Consider the following 22,212-nt stretch of genomic DNA (forward strand, 5'->3'; position numbering starts at 1 on the left):
CAAGACTCAAGAGAAATTTTTAATCATTCCTGAGATGTGGGCATCGCTGGCTGGGTCCAACACTTATTACCCATGAGGTAGTTAAGATTAACAAAATGGCAGTGGGTCCAGATTCAAATGTAGGCCAACCAGGTAACACCAACTTTCATTCCTAAAAGGGCATTATTGAGCCAGATGGATTTTCACTATAATTGACAGTGGTTATGTGGTTGACATTAGTCTAATTCCAGATTTTATTGAATTTGGACTTCCCTATCTGCTAAGGTATGATTCTCACCCGGGTTCTGGAAAGCTAATTCAGTTATGTAATGACTATGTCACTACCTCTCAGTTTGCCAATTTCTCCCCATAGCACAGCCCCACCATCCTAAGAACACAAGTCTGGTGAACTTTGTTGCACTTCTGCAATGCCGATAATGTGAGGAGACCAAAACTGCACACCTGACTGCAGGTGCAGTCCACCGAGCTTCTATACAGTTGAAACAAGACTCAAATCTTGCAATAGAAGCTAATGTTCTAAATAGCTTGCTGTATTTGCATAGAAGCCTTCCGTGACTTACTGTTGACCACTCTTGTGTCAATTTGTCCATCAATCCTTTCCTATCTCTCAAAGAAATACTTCATACATCTTGTACCAAAGTGGATAACCTCATGTTTCTCCGTTATAATTGATCTGCCATGTTCTTGTCTACTCGCTAAACCTGTCCAAATCCTCTTGAAGCTGCTTTATTTCTTCCTCAAATACACATTCCCACTAAACTTAGTATGAATCTCATATTACAATTCATTGATATATATTGTGAACAGCTGGGGCCCAGTCACTGATCCTTACAATATCCCATTAGTCACAGCCTGCCATGTGACAAAGACTAGTTTATTCTTACCATTTTCTGCCTCTTGGTCAATCCTTAATCTAAGCCAGTATTTTACCTCCCATCCCATGTGCTTTAATTTTGCTAAGCAGGCTCCTGTGGGGGACTGTTTAAGGTCTTCTTGACCTTGACCTGCAGTCAGGTGTGCAGTTTTGGGAGAATTCCCCCTCCCACTCCACCAAGGATATGCAGGTCTTTGGACTCCTCCATCGTCAGACCACAACAAAACGACGGTTGGAGGAAGAATGCCTCATCTTCCGCCTAGGAACCCTCCAACATTCTCCTGTTCCCTGGATGCTGCCTGACCTGCTGCGCTTTTCCAGCAACACATTTCCACCAGTGTAGAAGTAGGCCATTCAGTCCATCAAACCTGCTCTGCCATTCAATGAGGTCATGGCTATTCTGATAATCCACTTTGCCTTTTCCCTGTAACCCTAGATTCCCTTATTGATTTTAATAAAAAACTCTCTATATCAATCTTGAATTATTTTAATGGACCAGCCTTGACATCCCTCTGTGGTAAAGAATGTGGTACAGATTCACAACTGAGAAATACAATTCCTCCTCCTCTGTAATCTCTTAATTGTTTTACCCAATCTATGTGCTGACTGAAGTCATCCATGATTACAGTGTTGTCCATGCTACAAGTTTCTCTCATATCCTGATTAATGCCATGACCCTCATGGTCTCTACTATTTGGTTGCCTATAAATGACTCCAGCAAAGATTAGCTGCTATTGCAGTTCCATCTAAATCAGATTCCACACATTGTTCTTCCACCTCGAGACCCTCCCTTACTAATGTTCTGATCCTGTTCCGTATTATCAGCACAAAACTGCACCACCTTTTTCCTTGGTGTCTGTTATTCTTAAATGTTGAATATACTTGAATATTTAGTTCCCAGTCCTGGTCACCATGCAAGCAGTTAGATTGGAACTGCATACCTCTATTTGTGGCATTAGATCATCTATCTATCTTGTGCCCTTAATTTTGTCTTTTGACCTCATTATGCTTTTAAGACATAGTTAATACTTGGCTTTATGTCTCCTGCCTGCTGGTCTCCTTTTTGCAGCTTTTCTGCTTCCTTTTACCAACTTTACTTCCTTCCAATCTGGCTAACCCCCCCAGGTTTTCATGTCCCTGACAAACTGGTTTAAATCCCTCCACTAACACTTACAAATTTACCTGTCCCAGAACCAATCCCAATTCCTGAGAACTCTGAGGTCCTCCCTAATGCACCAGTTCTCCAGCCAGATGTTAATCATTCTTCTTGTTCCTACCCTCACTTGCATGGCACACTGGGAGTAATCCTGAGATTACTGTTCTTTAGATCCTGCTTTTTAATTTCCTTCCTAACTTCAGTGTGGCTTCAGCAGAATTACACTGGCCATTCTGCAGGCTTAGCCCATCTAACAAATTACAATTCTGTGGACGCAGGCTGTACAATCTGACTTCATCATAGAACAATAGCAGCAATAGTTTACACTTACTGAGTACCCAAAACATTATAAATATCCTAAGGAATTTCACAAAACTTAGTATAAAATATTACAGCATTTATATCAGGGCTTATCAGAACAGATGATGACGATCTTGATCAAGGAAGTGATTTTTAGATAGCATCTTAAAGGAGGAGTGAAGAATAAAGGCCAGTAGTGGGAGAAGTTGAAACTTTATTGCTGGAACAGCACAGCAGGTCAGGCAGCATCCAGGGAACAGGAGATTCGACGTTTCGGGCACAGGCCCTTCTTCAGGAAACTTCGGCCTGTGCCCGAAACGTCGAATCTCCTGTTCCCTGGATGCTGCCTGACCTGCTGTGCTGTTCCAGCAATAAAGTTTCAACTTTGATCTCCAGCATCTGCAGACCTCACTTTCTCCCAGTAGTGGGAGAAGGCTTGCTTAGCATCAGAATAGAACCTGTACCCCTGTGTGTGTGTCCGTACCCCAGGAAGAGAGAGTCTGTGTGTGACCCGTACCCCAGTGAGAGTCAGTAGAGGTGTGTGTGTGTGAGACTCATTCCCCAGTGAGAATCAGACTGTGTGTGTGATCCGTACCGTGTGTGTGTGTGTGTGTGTGTGTGTGTGAGAGAGAGAGACTTGTACCCTGCTGAGTTTGAAATCTGGAACTCTCTGAATTGTTGGGGGCGAGTGGTAAAAATTATTTGTAAGAGAGAGCACAATAATCTTATGTAATCAGTGAGCAAAATGACTGACTGAGTCAAGGGAGTGTGGAAAAATGAATGAATCACTTCCTCTGGGATACGACATTGACAAATTTACTGAGCTGCTGCAGTGTTGCAACAATGAAGCCAAGAAATCCTGAGTCAATCATTCCCTGTCCTCTGGCCGATCGATACAAATGATAAATAATGGATTTGGTTTTCAAAATGCTTTTCAGATCATGTGGTACAGTTACAGTTGTCTGAAATAGTTACCCCTGCTGTTCTCTAAGGTTTAATATCGGTGATGTCAGTAGGCAAACTCGCTGATTTGTCTCTTATGTACCTTTACTTCCTTGGAGAGAAGAGAAAAGGGAAGGTTTAATAGTTTTCAAAATTATGAAGTGACTGGAGAAAATAGGAAGAAACTGTGTCCTCGTTCAACAATGAATCGGCACAGACACAATGTAACTTGTACAAGGAGCAAATGCGATGTGTAAAATAAAGCCATTTCTACACAACCAGGAGTTAGGATCTGGAAGTAAGATGGAGGCAGGTTTTGTTGAGGAATCCAAGAGGGCATTAGATGGTTATTTAAATAGAAACAATATTCAGGGTGACGGGCACCAGGAGATTGGCACTAAGTCATAGAGCTCACTGGTACAGATACAGTAGGCTGAACAGGCTCCCCTCTGCACCATAATAATTCCCTGATTCTGTCTTTAGGCTGTTTAAACTAGTTAAGGCTTGTACCAGTTAAAATTGACTCTTGGTAAAATAGCAGACTGAGAAAGATAAATGAGCAGATTATGCACAAACATCAATAATATTCAGTCCAACAGATTTTGGGTTTGAGGGATATAAGCGGGTCATCAGGCTGACCAGTCTATAGTTCCCTGGCTTTTCCTTACCACCTTTCTTAAATAAAAACACTACATTAGCCAACCTCCAGTCTTCTGGCATCTCACACTTCGACTGTTGATGATATAAATAGCTCAGCAAGGGGCCTAGCAATCTCTTCCCACAGAGTTCTTGGATACACATCAGGTGACAGGGCTTCATCTACCTTATGCATTTTTAGTCCTTCAGTACCTTGTGTTCTGTAATTCAGACACTTCTCACGACATCACTATTTACTTCCTCAAGTTCCCTAGCTTCCATGTCCTTCTCCAGTGAATACTGACGCAAAATATTTGTTTAGCGTCTCACCCATCTCCACAGACAGACGGCCTCATTGATCTTTAGGGGACCGTATACTCTCTAAAGTTAGTTTCTTGCCCTAAATATTTTTGTAGAATCTCTTTGAATTCTCCTACTTGTCAAAGCTATCTCAACCCTTTTTTTGCCCTTCTGATTTCCTACTTCAGTATACTCCCACTACCCTTAGATTCCTCTAGGAATTCACTTGATCCCACTGTCTACATCTGACATATGATTCCTTTTTCTTGACCAAAGTCTCAATTTTTCTAGTCATCCAGCCTGTATTGTATCATTAAGTCAGTTTACCCACTGGGCCTGAGTTGGATGTCTTTGGAAGGTCAATGCAGACCCATTGGACCTCTCTGCAGTGAAGGGATTCTATGAAGTGAAACGCAGGAAAAAAAAATCAATGGACAGCAGAACTAGATGGCTTAGATTTTTCTTCACTTTTTTTGTTGAACCATTTTGTTTATTGGGGCTAGAGGGAGGGGCCAGTGAACATACATTGTTTGACTGTTGCATAATGAAGGGGAGGGGCAAGGTATTGCAATGGTAGACATGACGAATGACCAATGGTGGGAGGTGAAGGTGAGATATTTAGATGCAAGAAGTCACATGGTGCAATTTCCCAGAATACATCCAATTTCACTTGGCAACTGTGATTTGGGAGATTTGTAAATTTAATCTTGTCCTAGAGAATAACCCCCTCTAGGGAAATTTCAGTCACTTCCTGTGTTCAGTTAATGATAAAATAGCAGTTGGAATTCCAGACAGCACAATGAATCAATTGCCGATTTAAAGGACCCTGCCCTCAGGCATCCAGTTTATATCCTTGGCAACTCCAGTTTAAAATTAGCGGAGTAGGGCAGTGACCTAAAGAGGGAAGACAACTGATCAATTACAACTCTTCCCTCAATTCCATCTGTTTTTGGTTTTGAATGAAGTTAGAATTCTTCCTTCATCCTGTCTTCCAAATAATCTGTAAATGCTGCTGCTATGCCCTCAGTTATTCCATTCCTGAACAGGCCACAGGAGAGAACTCCATACCAGAAACCCAGTCTCCACATCACCTCTGGCCTTCAGAACTCTTTTATTGCAAGCTTCCTTATCCTTCTCTTTACTGTTCCTGCCATGGTTAGGGCTGCCCACCGTTTTCCTGTCCCACTGCCACTAGTATCTACATTGTCTTCCTCCCCCTCTTTGGGCTGAAATTCTTGCGCACTCACCTTTTCTGGCTCCTTGCCACCTTGCATTTTCAAAACTAAATTGAACATTTCAATTTGCTGAGCACACGTTGGGTTGTGGTTCCCACATTTTCATTGTGACTTCACTTCAAAAAGTGGCCCTGCCTGGAAAGCACTTTTGGGATTCTAAAAGAATGACCGTTCACTGAAGGAGACCATTTGGCCCCTCTAGTCTATACCACCTCTCCAAATAAGTGTCTCATCTTCGCCCCCGTAACCCAGCACATGTCTCATTTCAGACAACCATCTATCATGGAAGAATCATAGAATCCCTACGGTGTGGAGAGAGGCCATTCAGCCATCGAGACCACATCAACCCTCCGAGCATCCCACCCAGACTCACCTCCCACACCCTATCTCTGTAACCCTGCATTTCCCATGGCCAATCTACCTAATCTGTGTATCTTTAGACTATGGGAGAAAACCAACGCAGACACTGGGAGAACATGTAAACTTTACATAGACCGTTGCCTGAGGCTGGAATCCAACCCTGGTCCTTGGTGCTGTGAGGCAGCAGTGCTAACCCCTGAGCCACCATGCTGCCCATTTGAGCTCCATCTAGTTCCAGTTTGAATGCTTAACTGGAACCTGCTTCCACTACATCCTTGAGACCCTTAACTACTCACTTTTTTTTTTTTTGCTTCTTTTGCCAATGATTTTAAATCTGTGCCTTCTCATTCTTGATCCTTTTGTGAGTGGGAAATGTGTAATTAATCTGTTCTCTTGTTAAAAGAACACTAGCAACCACACACGAGTGTGTTCAGTAACCAAATAGTAAAAAATTAAATGGTGGCTAACAAGTCAGATTTTCTGAGATGGTGTCCTGTCACTGTGTAAGTGAGCTTTTTTGGGAATCTAATAGTGAGCTGACATGACAAAGGTCAGTTCATGCTGATACAGGGTAATGGGATGGTGATTATATTCCCAATGGAGCTAGCATCAACTCATCGCTCACTGGACTGAACTGGTTTTATGTTCTGTCACCAAACAATTAAACTATTGATCGGTCTGTTGATCCATTAACTTAGCCTTATCTATCTATACATCTCCCTTGACTTCTTACTTTTCTATACAGATCAACTTCTCATATTCTCTCTCTCAAATTCCATTTCTGATAAATGCTCCTCGAACAAGCTGAGTACAGATTGAAGTTTTAAGAAGTGTTTTTGTTTTTGGTCAGCACTGGATAATTGATCATCCTTTTGCAATTAAGCACCAAGATATTTGGGTGCAGCCACAGCAGGCCGCATTGATCAATCCTCCATCTCTACCCATTCAGTAAATCTTCATAAACATGAGGAGTAAGGGTGTACCCCAAACAGCAGGTGCGTTATGTCCATTTGTGGGATGATAATGCACATTGTCTGTTCAAAGGTTTTCCTTTCTGTTTTGGCAACAATTTAGGACAAATCTGGAAGCTCTGCAAAAGAAGTTAGAGGAGCTCGAGTTGGATGAACAACAGCGCAAACGTTTGGAAGCATTTCTGACCCAGAAACAGAAAGTTGGCGAGTTGAAAGATGATGACTTTGAGAAGATATCGGAACTGGGAGCAGGAAATGGAGGAGTAGTTTTCAAAGTTTCTCACAAACCATCCAGCCTTATAATGGCCCGGAAGGTAAAATTCAGTTTTCATCCTTTTCTAATCCCCTTCTCTCCCAAAGATCAATTAGGGTTTTGTTCCCTCATTGTTCAAATGTGCAGTCTAACCATGAGAGTCAGCAAACACACACGCTCACTTGTTCTCTGGCTGTCTGTCTGACACATTCACACACATGCATTCTCTCAGATATACATTCTGTCATGCACACATGCATTCTTTCATGTGCACAAGTGTTCTCTCTCATGCATGCATACTCATGCTCATTTGTCTCTCTCACATATACATTCACAAACACATTCTCATTCTTACTAACACTTACGCTCAGTCTCGCACACATGCAAACACAAGTATTCACACACAGGCACTCTTCCTCCTGTGCACAGCTACAAACAGATTGGATTGGACAGGATACCATCTCCAGTTTGGTCATGTTTATAATGTGCTCTGTGTCGATCTGTAAACATCGTGCACACAATGTGATCACATCATGTTGAATCTCCGCAGTTAAGAATGAAATCATTGCATTTCATGCCTGTGGCAGCTCTTTTCCATCTTGTTCACACAGTCCAACTTTTCTCTGTAATCCTATGAATTATTCCTTTTCAAGTAAATGTCCAATTACTCTTTGAAATTCAATGAAATCTGATTTCACCAAACTTCTAGGTACTGCACTCCAGAACCTGTGTGGAAAATTACTCTTTAGTTTTGTTGCCAGTTATTTTAAATCTCTGGCCTCTGCTGCTGGTTCCAACAGTTTCCTCTACTTGGCAGCAGGATTATTGCGTGCAATTCTGGTCTCCTTCCTATTGGAAAGATGTTGTGAAACTTGAAAGGGTTCAGAAAGACTTGCAAGGATGTTGCCAGGATTGGAGGATCTGAGCTACAGGGAGCAGCTGAACAGGCTGGGGCTGTTTTCCCTGGAGTGTCGGAGGTTGAGGGGTGACCTAATGGAGGTTTACAAAATTGAGGGGCATGGATAGGATAAATCGACCAAGTCTTTTCCCTGGGGTCGCGGAATCCAGAACTAGACGGCATAGGTTTAGGGTGAGAGGGGAAAGATATTAAAAACCTAAGGGGCAACTTTTTCACGCAGAGGGTAGTACGGGTGTGGAATGAGCTGCCAGAGGATGTGGTGGAGGCTGGTACAATGGCAACATTTTAAGAGGCATTTGGATGGGTATATGAGTAGGAAGGGTTTAGAGGGATATGGGCCGGGTGCTAGCTTGTGGGACCAGATTGGGTTAAAATAGCTGGCCGACATGGACAGGTTGGACCGAAGGGTCTGTTTCCATGCTGTACATCTCTATGACTCTATACACTCTCTCCAAATTTCTGATCACTTTCAGTTTCTCTGTTAAATCTTTGTTAAACTTCCTTTGCCTAGGGGGGAAACAATCCCAATTTTTCTACTATTTCCGTAAGAGTGAAATCCCTTACTTCCAGCATCATCCTGGGTGACCCTTCATATTCTTTTCAGGGCTTTCCCATTCTTCATAAAATGCTGCCCAGACTAATCAATCCAGTAGAGACTTTAGGAGAAAGGTCTTAACCCAGCAAATAGTGAGAACCTATTACCAGACAGAGTGGCTCAGGTGAACAACATGAATACATTTAAGGGAAAGCTGGATAAATGCAGAGGGAGAGAGTATGTTGATAGAAGTGGCTCCTGTAGAACATGAACAACCAGAATTGGTCAGTTGGACCAAATCGCTTGTATATGTGCTGTATACAGGATATAAATATAAAAGGCTGATGAAGTGACCTAAGTTTACCTGTATCTTTTTTCTTCTAGCTAATTCACCTGGAAATCAAGCCAGCCATTCGGAATCAGATAATCCGAGAATTACAGGTTCTGCATGAATGTAACTCTCCATATATCGTGGGATTCTATGGAGCTTTCTACAGTGATGGAGAGATCAGCATCTGCATGGAACACATGGTACTGAAGCTAAAAGTACTTTCCATTTGAGAAAATCAAGAGCTAGAAAGAGAAAAAGAGAACTTTTCAAGTCCAGCTGTAGAAGCAGCTGGGATCATTTCTATCTTCATTTAGCAAGAAGCCCTTGTCTCCCGAGAAGTCTCCAGTCCTTTGTTCCACAAATTGCAGTCCTTCATTCTTCTGGTTTTGTTCAAACAGCATCTTCGTATTTACCTCACACACACTTTCTTTTAACAGATTTAATGTTTTCATTAATCTTACTGAACTTTCTGTTAGATCTTTCCCGTTCGATCTCACTTCCTTCCTGTCTCCCTAAGGCCCAGAGTATTCACCCTCATGTGCCTTTGAAAGTTGTCATTGAATTGGTTGCCTTATTGTTTTCACACAGCACACTCCAGTCCTCAGCGCACACTGTTTGAGAACGTACTGACCTCATTTGATCTCTGCTACTTTTTCTGATTAGCAAACAAAACAGATATAAGATACAATTGGCAGGTGTCAGTAACCAGTTTCTATTAAATTGCCCCAAGCCACCTCTCTGCTGCAGGGAAGCAGTCCCAGTTTCCTCTGAAGCTCCACACAACTAAGTCCCTCATTCCTGGCACATGGGATTGTGGGGTTTTCTCTGTAAACATTGCTAAAAAATGCTTTGCAGGCAAAACTCTTTTTCTAAACCAGCGAGGATTGCAAGGTTTAAGATAATGGATTGTGCTGATTGAAATCTGACTTGCAATGTTGCTCTGCCACTTCTCTGTGGTCATTGACACATCGCTATCTGACAAAATCTTTACCTTATTTAGGTTGGAGCAAGTCACCAGCAGGTGTATAGCTTTCCCACTGACACATAACAAATCTCTTCGGAAATCCCTGCTACCAAAGGTTCTGTATGTTGCTAAAGGCAGCTGTTACAGTGTAGCCACTGGGAATGAGAGGGGGAGGGAGCTGGTGTCATACAAAACATTCCATTTTTCAAAATGGAAAAGCACAGATCTTCACTGTAAACACTAGAAACCAGATTAATTAATGGAAAATTACTAATCACAACTAAGGGCCAGCTGGAGGAGGATTCTTAATCACATTGCTTTATTGATCATATAGTAGTTTCTTGTGACCGTATGATCAATATGTTGCTAACAGCTGTGTCTCTGTGACAGTATGATCAATATGTTGCTAACAGCAGTGTGTCTGTGACAGTATGATCAATATGTTGCTAACAGCAGTGTGTCTGTGACAGTATGATGACCAGAATGTGGTGCTGTTCACACTGAGTAATTCTAACGTTTCACTTTGTTAGGATGGTGGATCACTGGATCAGGTGCTTAAAAAGGCTGGAAGAATTACAGAGCAAGTGCTGGGTAAAGTGAGCATAGCTGTAAGTACAATTCATTCAGTGCAGGGATGTGATAACAGATCGACTCTGTGCAGGAGTGTCTAACCGTCCAAAAGCAGTCACATGCTGAGGTCAGTTGTACACATGTCCATGATGGGGATGTTTAGATATTTTAGGTTCCTGTAGTTTTGGCTCTAGGTCAAACCAGCTCAATGTGACATCCTGTCTTTCTTTGACACTTACATCTGTGCAACAAGAATGTACTGGTGATGAAAATGTCAGTTGTGGCTCAGAGGGTAATGTCTTTCCTTCAGTTAAGTGACTAATGGTTCACTCAGAGCTGAAGATTCAAGTTGCATCAAGTATGCTCATACTTCCAGTCAAGAACTAAGAGTGCTGCAGTGTCAGAGATCTCCTCTTTCAGTCGAGCTGTTAAATTGCATTCTCTTCAGTCAGATTGTGTTTTATCTACACTGTGTGGGCTGCAGTTGTTCAAGAAGACAGCTCACCACCACTTTCTCAAGGACTCTTGGGGATATGTAACAACTGTTAGCCCAACCAGCGACCTGAAAGCCCATAAATAAATAATAAAACAAAAACCTCTTAGCACTTTTTTTATAAGAAATGTTGTGGATTTCTCTCTAGTGTCCTGGGCCAATATTTATCCCTCAATCAATGTCACAAGACCTAGATGATTTGGCTGTTATCACATTTGCTGTTCGTGGGAACTTGCTGTGTACAAATTGACTCCGATGTTGCTTACATTAAAACGGTAACTACACTTCACATGCATTTGATTGGCTGTAAGGTGCTTTGGGACATGGTGAAACTTTTATAGATTTTGCAGAAATTTAAATGCCCCCTTATCTTTGTCTTTGTACAATGGTCCCAGTGAGTTGAAGGATTTTGTTTTATGACAATGGAGGTGTTCTCCCACAGCGTGGAATGTGGTAAAGGTATGTTCCAGGAAGTGTGCAAGGTAATGAGATTTCTATTACATCATTGATTGGTTTCCTGGAGCCATAGCCAATGGAGAGCCAGAGCCAGATAGAACTTCCAGTGGAGTTCATTGGTGAGGATAGTTTAAGCTAACATTCACAAACATGATGGAATTCCAATTTGAATTTGTACATTCCATTGTAATTTTCATATGTTCATGATGTTTGCTATATCCATTTTAAACTAGAAATATCTAGTGTAAACTTGTCACCTTGTAATTATACTTTGTTTTTCAATTTCCCTGCTTATTGGAGTGCCACCATTGGCAGCAAAGTGAAGAAACAGATAGTTAATGCATTTTAGATATAAACAGATAGACTTGTTCCTGGCATGTCCGTTGAAGAAAATCATGCTGTTTAAAAGACAATTACAATCTTTGCAGGTGAACAAGGGATTGGCATATCTGCGAGAGAAACACAAGATCATGCACCGAGGTATTCGTTGTCTTAAATGCTGTTTTCTTGTGTATAATGTATCATTTGTCTGACCCGCGGAATTCTATGGTATAAAAAGGGGCCTGACATTCAACCTTGATGTAAATTAGTCCCATACCCAATCTTCAGTGTGTTTGCCTAATTGAAGTAGCATCAGGAACATTTGACTGTGTGAGCAGCTCGATCCCACACAATCGCAGCTGTGGTGATTTACTTTGTCTCATGGAACCATTTCAGAGCACTTGTTTCATGCAGAAAACCATATTCACCATGTTGCTATGTCAACTGTCTGATCATAAATACAAAATGCTAGTTTGCGTTAGTAGAGAACCTGTTATGTGGGAAATTATCCCAAGGTGCTGTAGAGGAGCATTAATAAATAACATTTTGATGCTGAGCCACAAGGAGGGACTAGGCTGGCTGAGGTTGCTTTTAAGAGGTTGGTTTTAGGGAACATCCTAAAGAGGAGGTTGGTTATGAAGAGGTTTGTCAAGGTGAAATTGAGAGCTCTGGGTCCAGCCAGCTAAAGGCACAGCTGCCAGTGTTGAAGTGGAAGAAATGCTGGATATGTAGCTGTCCCCACAAGATAGTGTGCAGCTGCCTTGGGGCTGGATTTCTGGTCAAATGAATCCACTTTCCTCTATATTAGCTTCATCTTGCTATTTCTCTATAACCCTTGACCTGAAAGGAATTGCTGACAATTTATTAATGTCCATATAATGTCATCTGACAGTCTGCTGAGACTTTGTTGCAACTGTTTTCCTGCATTAAATTGTAAAGGAATGAAAAGAATCACCAGATTATTACGGTGCAGGAGGAGTCCATTTGGACCCACGTACCTGCTCCAACTCTTCAAATGAACATTAATACTTCATGCCAATCTCTTGCTTTTATCCCCCATACACTTGTGCACTATTTCTTTCCAAATAATTATCCAGTGCCTCTTGAATGCTTTGACTTTACCTGCCTCCAGCACATTTCCAGCCAGTGCCTTCTATTACCCTAACTACTGGCTCTATGAAAAAGGTTTTTCCTTGAATCATCTTTTGTTATTTTTGCACATCACTTTAGATCTATGCCCCCTCATTGTTTTGCTTTTGTGCATGGGAACAGTTTTCCCCCATCTACTTTGACCAGCGCACTCTCAATTTTAAAAACCATCTTATCAAATCTCCTGTCCTCCTTTTTTCTCTGAAAGGAGAATGGGCCCCAATTTTTCAATCTATCCTCATATATCTGGAGTTTCACATTCCTGGAACCATTCTTGTAAATTGCATTTCCAGAGTCTGCAAGTGGGCGGCACGGTGGCACAGTGGTTAGCACTGCTACCTCAGCACCAGAGACCCGGGTTCAATTCCCGACGCAGGCGACTGACTGTGTGGAGTTTGCACGTTCTCCCCGTGTCTGCGTGGGTTTCGTCCGGGTGCTCCGGTTTCCTCCCACAGTCCAAAAATGTGCTGGTTAGGTGAATTGGCCATGCTAAATTGCCCGTAGTGTTAGGTAAGGGGTAAATGTAGGGGTATGGGTGGGTTACGTTTCGGCGGGTCGGTGTGGACACTGTAATGTAATGTAATCTAATCTAATCACGTCTTTCCTATGACCCCATGCACAACACAGTTCTCCATATGAAATCTAACCACTGTCTTGCTCTCGTATTCTATGCCCATTAATAAAACTGAGGACGTTGTGTGCTTTATTAACTGCTCTCTCCATCTGTTCTGCTGCCTTCAATAGTCTGTGCATTGTACACCCAGCTCCCTCTGCTCCTCTAGCCCCTGTTTTTCTTTCTGACCAAAGTGCATCAGCTAACACTTCTGTGCATTGAACTTCATCTGCTACCTATCTGCCCACTCTACCAACTTGCCAATGTCCTTTTTGGAGTTCCATTCTCTCCTCTTCACAGTTTACAATTTTTCTAAGTTTTGTGTCATCTGCAAACTTTGAAATTGTCTCCTACGTACCAAAATCCCGATCAATATTTTATATCAGGAATAGATCAGGTCATTAGCACTATATGTGGAATGAACTTCCAGAGGAAGTGGTGGATGTGGGTAAGTTACAATTTTAAAAGACATTTAGGAAGTATGTGAATAAGAAATGTTTTTGGAGGGATTTCATATTCAGGAGCAGTCAGGTGGGTTAGTTTAGTTTTGGGATTATGGTTGCCATGGACGTGTATCAGGAAAAACCAGGGTTCCGTTACTGACCCCTGAAAATCCAAGACAAATCTTCCTCTAACCTGAAATCTGTTACCTGTCACTCGACTAGTTTTGTCTCCCCATTGCCTTTGTCACTTTTATGCCATGACCTATTACTTTCCACACAGGTCAATTGTGTTTTTTAATCCTTTGTGGAATGTGGTTGTCATTGGCTGGGCCAGCATTTATTGCACATCCCTAATTGCCCTTGAAAAGGTGATATATTAGACACCTGGCAATATCAAACGAAAACAGTGATGGAGAAACTCAGCAGATCTGGCAGCATCTATAGAAAGAAAAACAGAATTAATATTTTCAGTCCAGTATTAGAAATGGAAATAATTGGTGAAGAGTGATATCTATGCTGATAGTGAGGTAGGCGACAGGGATAGGCTTGATTGCAAAGTCAGGGTTGGATCGGAGAGTGCAGTAAGTTCAGGAAGATAGGTTATAATGAGGGAGGGGAGCAGAAATCTAGTTAGTAGATTGAATCAAAATATGGAATCTGTTTAACTTATTTGGATAGAAAACTGGCTAACCGGTCGAAGGCAGAGAGTGGTGGTAGATGGTAAATATTCAGCCTGGAGCCCAGTTACAAGTGGAGTTCCGCAGGGATCAGTTCTGGGTCCTCTGCTGTTTGTAATTTTTATTAATGACTTAGATGAGGGAGCCGAAGGGTGGGTCAGTAAATTTGCAGATGATACGAAGATAGGTGGAGTTGTGGACAGTGAGGAGGGCTGTTGTCGGCTGCAGAGGGACTTAGATATGATGCAGAGCTGGGCTGAGGAGTGGCAGATGGAGTTCAACCCTGCCAAGTGTGAGAGGTTGTCCATTTTGGAAAGACAAACAAGAATGCGGAATACAGGGTTAACGGTAGGGTTCTTAGTGAGGTGGAGGAACAGAGGGATCTTGGGGTCTATGTACATAGATCTTTGAAGGTTGCCACTCAGGTGGATAGAGAGTCGTACGAGGATAGTTTGAGAGTTCTCGGCCTTTTCTCGTTGGAACGGCGAAGGATGAGGGGTGACTTGATGGAGGTTTATAAGATGATCAGAGGAATAGATAGAGTATACAGTCAGAAACTTTTTCCCCGGGTACAACAGAGTGTTACAAGGGGACATAAATTTAAGGTGAAGGGTGGAAGGTATAGGGGAGATGTCAGGGGTGGGTTCTTTACCCAGAGAGTGGTGGGGGCATGGAATGCGCTGCCCGTGGGAGTGGTAGAGTCGGAATCATTGGCGACCTTTAAGCGGCATTTGGATAGGTACATGGATGGGTACTTAATCTAGGTTAGAAGTTCGGCACAACATCGTGGGCCGAAGGGCCTGTTCTGTGCTGTATTGTTCTATGTTCTATGTTTATATAACCAGGAACAGGGAAATCCATGGATACAGTGTTCAGATTAAAATGTTTTACTTGCGAGACACCATTATAACCTGTACCTTCAAATTCTTTGAGTCACAGAACCAAAAGCTCACCACCAGCTTTTATTTTCAAACAAAATACTCCATATTTACTTTCCATCTTTTTCCAAACATTTTGAATCCCTTGCTGCTGCCTGCAGTCTGATTCACAAGTTACTTGTTTGTGCACTTCAGCTCAGCGTCCACATGCTCCTTCTTGCTCTCTAATTAAACAGTCAGTATTCATTCACTCTGATGTGAATTAGATCATACAATCATATAGTGTGGGAGATAAATAAGCAAATGTATCCAAATTTCCCTCATTTATTTATCTTTCATCAGCCTATCCAAACTATTCTTAAGTGACAGTTTGCTGTTAAATTTGTCTGCCTGTGACATCATCTGCTTCTTAATTTTCTCGTGTGGTAATTTGTGCAGTTTTTTTTTGTCTTCAATCGTGCTGCTTTTCCCAAGTAACTGGTTAAAGTAAACCAGAAATGTGTAATTTCTTGTAATTTTAAATTGTATTTCTTTTCCAGATGTTAAACCTTCAAACATCTTGGTGAATTCCCGCGGTGAAATCAAACTTTGTGATTTTGGGGTTAGTGGGCAGCTGATTGACTCCATGGCAAACTCCTTTGTTGGGACAAGATCTTACATGTCAGTAAGTTCCTCCATTGCACATGACAACAGAATGGAAAACGCTCTGATCTTAGTGACACTGCTGAGGTTCTAACCCCCTGGGCAGCTATCTCCAGGAAAGATATATTATTAAAATCTCAACACTGGAATCTGCAGTAAGATCAGGAAAATGCCAGAAACCTACTGCAGGGATCAGGGAATTCTGATGTTGTGAGGGAAGTGGAAGCACTTGCCTCGGTAACTTCCTTGCATTTACATTTTGGAACTTGCTTTACTCTGTGGTCCTAATGTTACCAGATTCTGTTCTGAGTCTTTCTCAGGTATAAAGATCCAAAAATTGCACCCAATCGGACTGTGTGACGGTTTTCTAATGATTTGTTTGAATGATTTAGGAATGCCAGAAGAGATGGGTATTGTGTCCAGTAACTCCTGGATTTGTTCTTGTACTTTCGGGGCAAGTTTTGGTCCAGAGAAACCCAGCAGTCAAAGGAAGAGAATATTTGCTTCCTGATGATTCCCAACTCCACGAACAAGAAATTCACAAAAACACTTAGAATGAATAAAGATGTGTTTAATGATGATTTTGCCAATTAATCTATTGCAAAAATATCCTTGACATTAATTAATGTTAATTTGCTAGTTTCACTTATTGACTGGTACTGTGCCAAAGGCCAATCAGCCCATCATGAATCTTTAGATAAATTTATAGTGTGCTTTGGGTTTGGAAGAAGATGTGCCAAAATTGTGCCTGTGAGGTGGGAACAACAGGTTCAAATTTCTACACATCCCAGGATATAATAAATGAATGTTTTGCAAGACTTTGAGGAAAGAACAGTGCAGTGGGAGAAATGAGAACGCTCTTTCAGAGCCAGCAGAGGCACAAGGGGCAGAATGTTGTTGCTAAGAGTCTGGAAACTCCCCTCACTGCTTCTATATTTTGACTTGTTTCTCAGCCTGAAAGACTCCAGGGGACACATTATTCTGTTCAATCCGATATCTGGAGTATGGGGCTGTCTCTGGTGGAGATGGCCATTGGAAGGTATCCAATTCCTCCACCTGATGCTAAGGAGCTCGAACAGATCTTTGGCTGTCACGTGGGAGAGGACCCTTCATCCTCCGAGTCAAGCCCTCAACCTTCAGGACGTCCAGGGAGTTGTGAGCTTCAGTTGTTTACTCATTTCACATCATTCACAAAGAAATTCAAATCTTTTAAGTTAGAGACTACTGGGTTGCAGTGGGACTATATTGCTGGGGTAACGGAATACTGGAGTACAGTGGGACTGTATCACTAGGCTAAAAAGGAATAGTGGGGTACAGTGAGACTGTATTGCTGGGGTAACAGAATATTAGGTTACAGTGGAACTGTATCGCTAGGGTAATGGAATACTGGGGTACGGTGGGATTGTATCACTAGGGTAATGGAATACTGGGGTACGGTGGGATTGTAGCGCTAGGGTAATGGAATACTGGGGTACGGTGGGATTGTATCGCTAGGGTATTGGAATACTGGGGTACAGTGGGATTGTATCGCTAGGGTAATGGAATACTGGGGTACAGTGGAACTGTATTGCTGGGGTAATGGAGCACTGGAATGCAGAGTGCTAGGATTAATTCGGTCAGTTGTTGAATTAAACAATTTGTCAAAGCAGAATTCCACACTCCCCTCCAGTCTGTTTGAATCGATCCATTCTCTTTGCAGCTTTTGGTGGTGATTGTCGACCTCCAATGGCAATATTCGAATTGTTGGATTACATTGTGAATGAGGTCAGTCCCATTCCCATCTTCTGCCTTTCACTGAACTAGGTTGTGTTGTGAGTCTCGTTTTTATTTTACACCGTGATTCTCACTCAGGAACAGACTGGTTGCTGAGATTGTACAATGATTACAATCATTCAACCCAACTCTCTGTTAGTCCACATGAAGAACTGCCTTCCACCCACTCCATCTAAAATTGAATAACAGGATTGACTCAAATGTTTTAGGCACAACTTCACTCTGACAAAGTTGTGCTGACTATCACTGATCAAATCTTGCCTCTCCAAGCAGAGATAATTCTCAATTTCAGAATTTTCTCCAGTAGTCATTTCCCTATCAATGATCTGTAGCTCCCTGGTTATTCCCTATTAGCTGTCCTGCAGTTCTCTGACACCTCTGTCAAATTATAGCCAGATCACTGCCCCTTAATGTGGTTTAAAGGGATCAGGCAGCATGGATGCCCCATAGTCTATATGAATTTTCTTTTCCAATAAAATTCTATCTTGGACAGCATTTAGCTGCTGCCTGAATTCTAGTAGATCTACTATAAGCAGACGGATACTCTGACTCACTGGCAATGAAAAGTTAATCCAGATTCAAATATAAAAAAAGTGTGGATGATGGCAGTTTGGGGTCTTTTCACTTTGAAATGGATCACCTTTTTACTGGTTAAGGAATATTGTGCCAGCGCAAATAAATACCATTTAAGGTGCAGATCCCCCAAGATCCCAGTGAATAATGGCACAGGGTTGAGGGGCTGAATGACCTTCTCCTATTTGTCTTTGCCCACTGTAGATAGCGATTGGACATGTTTGTCAGGTGCTTTTCCCTATGGATATGTGCAGGTCACCCATGGCATTGCTCACTGATATGGCCAATATACAAATGAGTGTTATTGGCCAGCTATAAATAGAATGATCATGAAGATTTGAACTGCTGCAGAATTTCAAAGTTTTAATGTCTTTGGTGTCGGGAATACCACACATTGTCAATTTGCTGTCTTTCTAACATACTTTGTGCCCATGTTAGCTGCAAATTGTGTTGTTTCTATCCATTTCTCTATTTGTTTATCAAATTATTAATCTGTTGCATTTACAGCCACCTCCTAAATTGCCAACTGGAGTATTTAGTGAAGAATTTCAAGACTTTGTGAATGCATGGTGAGTGAGTTATTAATGCCGGTGAGTGAGTTTTTGATAATGAAAGCCCCGTGCTCCTGGCAGAAATGGTGGCTCTGTGACCTAATGGGTCACTTCACTTGGGGTATGTTTCTCTGGACTGACCGCACACTTCCCTCACAGGCAGTGAGAGACTCTGGCAGAGAACCATTGTAGGAATCCCTGGGAAGGTTTCTCACTGATCAACTTTCAACAGGACTCCTGAGTAGAATCGATCCATGTTCTATTTCTACCAAAGAAAACATTGCTGTTCTGTCAAAGTTGAAGTGATGGTGAAAGAAGGACCTGCTGTTGCTGAACAAAAAGACCTTGGAGTGCAGGTTCATAGCTCCTTGAAAGTGAATAGATAGGATAGTGAAGAAGGTGTTTGGTATGCTTTCTTTTGTTGGTCAGAGTATTGAGTACAGGAGTTGGGAGGTCATGTTGCGGCTGTATAGGATATTGGTTAGGCCACTGTTGGAATATTGCATGCAATTCTGGTCTCCTTCCTATTGGAAAGATGTTGTGAAACTTGAAAGGGTTCAGAAAAGATTTACAAGGATGGTGCCAGGGTTGGAAGATTTCAGCTATAGGGAGAGGTTGAATAGGCTAGGGCTGTTTTTCTCTGGAGCGTCAGAGGCTGAGGGGTGACCTTTATAGAGGTTTACAAAATTGAGGGGAATGGATAGGATAAATAGACAAAGTCTTTTCCCTGGGATCGGGGAGACCAGAACTAGAGGGCATAGGTTTAGGGTGAGAGGGGAAAGATATAAAAGAGACCTAAGGGTCAACCTTTTCATGCAGAGGGTGGTACGGGTATGGAATGAGCTGCCAGAGGATGTGGAGGCTGGTACAATTGCAACATTAAAAAGGCATCTGGATGGGTAGAAAGGGTTTGGAGGGATATGGGCTGGGTTCTAGCAGGCAGGACTAGATTGTGTTGAGATATCTGGTCGGCATGGACGGGTTGGATCGGAGGGTCTGTTTCCGTGCTGTACATCTGAGTGTATGACATCCCAGAAAAAGTACAGAGGTTCACAGGCAATGAATGACTTTCATTGTTGTTGTTCTTGTTGTCTCAGACAAATATATAAACCTAATGTTCTGGTCTTTTTACAAGCAGTTTGACAATGCGTTCAGGTCAGTCAGATATGTTGAGAAACCAGGGATTTTGATGCTGAGCTGTTCCATGCTGCTTGCATCATCCAATCTGCGCATGTTGACATGTGCCCCTGACTTTCAGGACAGTCCCTCTGGAGATTCTTGCACGAATGGTGGAGTGGCAGATCCATAAGGAAATATGTTTGCAAAGCCCATCAGTGTGGACAATACGGAACAGCAACTCTAGGATCATGTTTCTCTGTAGTAAGTTCACAGTTTTAGCTGTGCTCTGAGGATGTGTAATCCCATTGGAAGGGAGGAGAGAAAAGGGAAGGGTCTTACCTGAGTGTTGCCCACTGCAAGGGAGGTGATGGTCCAGTGGTATCACTGCTGGTCTATTAATCCAAAAACCCAGGAAAATGTTCTGGGAACTCAGATTTAAATCCTGCCATGGTAGATGGTGGAATTTGAATTCAATAAAAATCTGGAATTAAGAGTTTTAATAGTGACCATGAAACCATTGTTGTTTGTCAGAAAAATGTACCTGGTTCACTAATGTCATTTTTAAGGAAACTGCTTTCCTTATCTAGCCTTACCGAGGGTGGGCAATAAGTGCTGGCCTAGCCAGTGACACACATGTCAAGTGAATGCATTGAATCAGAAATCTCTAGGAGCATACGATGGCCTGGGATTAAGTTGTCTTTCTGATGTCCATGGGGAGAACTTTGGAGGAATGAAATAATCCTATTAATTAAAATTCTCACTTAGACATTGTAAGTTTAGGAAAACCATCTTGTAAAACTCTTCAAGAAAAAGTTTAGGTGACTAATTTGGATGCTTTAAAAGGATTTGAGATTTTTTTTAAAAAGGAGGGGAAAGGAAGGAAACATTTAGTGTTGATAGATTTGAGTTGAAGTGGAGAGAGTAAAACACATGAACCAACAAAGGCAGGCACTCAATAGGTCTAAAGGTCAGTTTCTCTGCTGTAAACTCTGTCAAATGCAAATTAATACAGCTGAAACTGTAGAGTCAGGAAAATTCCTCCCAAACTACAGGCCAGTAATCTGCTTGACATTCCTTATCTCCAGTTTTGTGGTTAGAATTTGAATGAAAACTTTAAGTAGAAAGATGTAATGCACAATAGTGTCCCCTCGGTAGCCAATACCTCCCTCCAGTGGTTAGACACCAGCATTACATGAGTTGAAGAAAAGCTGGGGATGAGACATTTACAGAGACTGAAAACAAAAATGCTGGCGATCAGAGGGTCAGGCAGCTTCCATGGACAGAAAGCAAGCTACTGTCTTCAGGGCTGACATGAAGTGTGGAGAGACTGCATTTATGCAGTAGTTGGAGGGTAGAGGAGAGTGCTGGGGGAGAAAGGATGTTGATAGTTCAGATTTATAGAGAAGACCTTTCTCAACCCCTGGATACTGCAAGGCATTTACATACTTTGTTTGTAACATAAGGAACACAGCAGTTGAACTGAACACAGTAAATTCCTGTAATCAACAATATAATGAGCAGAAAGTTTGTTTTAGTAAAACTGGTTGAGGGATAAATATTGGCTGAGACAGAGTGAACGCACTCCTGTTCTTCAAAACTGTAACATGTGGCTATTTAGATCCATCTGAAAGGGCAAATGAGCTTTTTGAATCATTCTGATAAAATCTGCATAGAACAGCACTGGAGAGTCCGGCCTGAATTCTGTGTTGAAATCTCTGGAGTGGGACTTAGACTCACCATTTTTGGACTCCAATGTGATAGAGCTGCCCATTCAATGTCTGGTAATTACCACATTCCTGTCCATGCAGGGGAGATGACATTCAGACCGTTTCCTTCAATAAGACAGATCGTGTCCTTTTTTTTTCTCGTTATTCAATAGGTATGTAAGGTTCTTCAGTATGTGTTGACTAAACTCTATCTTAAGTGGAAGAAATTAGTTTTACTTTAGTTTTCAGACAAAGATATTTCTTTAAACAAAAACCTACAAGTCAGCTGCAAAAATTGGTTTGGTTGATGTGGTGCCCAGTCAATGCTTTACTCCCAACAGGATATGTTAAAACCTTTATATCTGTTCAGATACTTCCTGTTTCTTCTAATGCCATGCATTTGTTTCAACTTTTCTGTGACACCATCTGAAGTCATGATAGTCGGCTCCCACGGTCAGTGTCAGGTCACTCA

General features: G+C 42.0%; 1 protein-coding gene across 1 annotated transcript in view; it reads left to right on the forward strand.

Moving 5' to 3' along the window:
• The window catches only part of map2k1 (mitogen-activated protein kinase kinase 1), a 54,755-nt gene that overhangs the window by 28,223 nt on the left and 4,320 nt on the right, over positions 1–22,212 (forward strand). Inside the window, exons 2-9 of the mRNA XM_043677090.1 lie at positions 6,878–7,088; positions 8,866–9,012; positions 10,307–10,384; positions 11,724–11,775; positions 15,916–16,040; positions 16,972–17,173; positions 17,718–17,782; positions 18,872–18,933. Of these exons, the coding sequence (XP_043533025.1) occupies positions 6,878–7,088; positions 8,866–9,012; positions 10,307–10,384; positions 11,724–11,775; positions 15,916–16,040; positions 16,972–17,173; positions 17,718–17,782; positions 18,872–18,933 (942 nt within the window). The remainder of the gene's footprint in view (positions 1–6,877; positions 7,089–8,865; positions 9,013–10,306; positions 10,385–11,723; positions 11,776–15,915; positions 16,041–16,971; positions 17,174–17,717; positions 17,783–18,871; positions 18,934–22,212) is intronic.

The sequence above is a fragment of the Chiloscyllium plagiosum genome, chromosome 36, assembly GCF_004010195.1.
Source record: "Chiloscyllium plagiosum isolate BGI_BamShark_2017 chromosome 36, ASM401019v2, whole genome shotgun sequence".
Lineage (NCBI taxonomy): Eukaryota > Metazoa > Chordata > Chondrichthyes > Orectolobiformes > Hemiscylliidae > Chiloscyllium > Chiloscyllium plagiosum.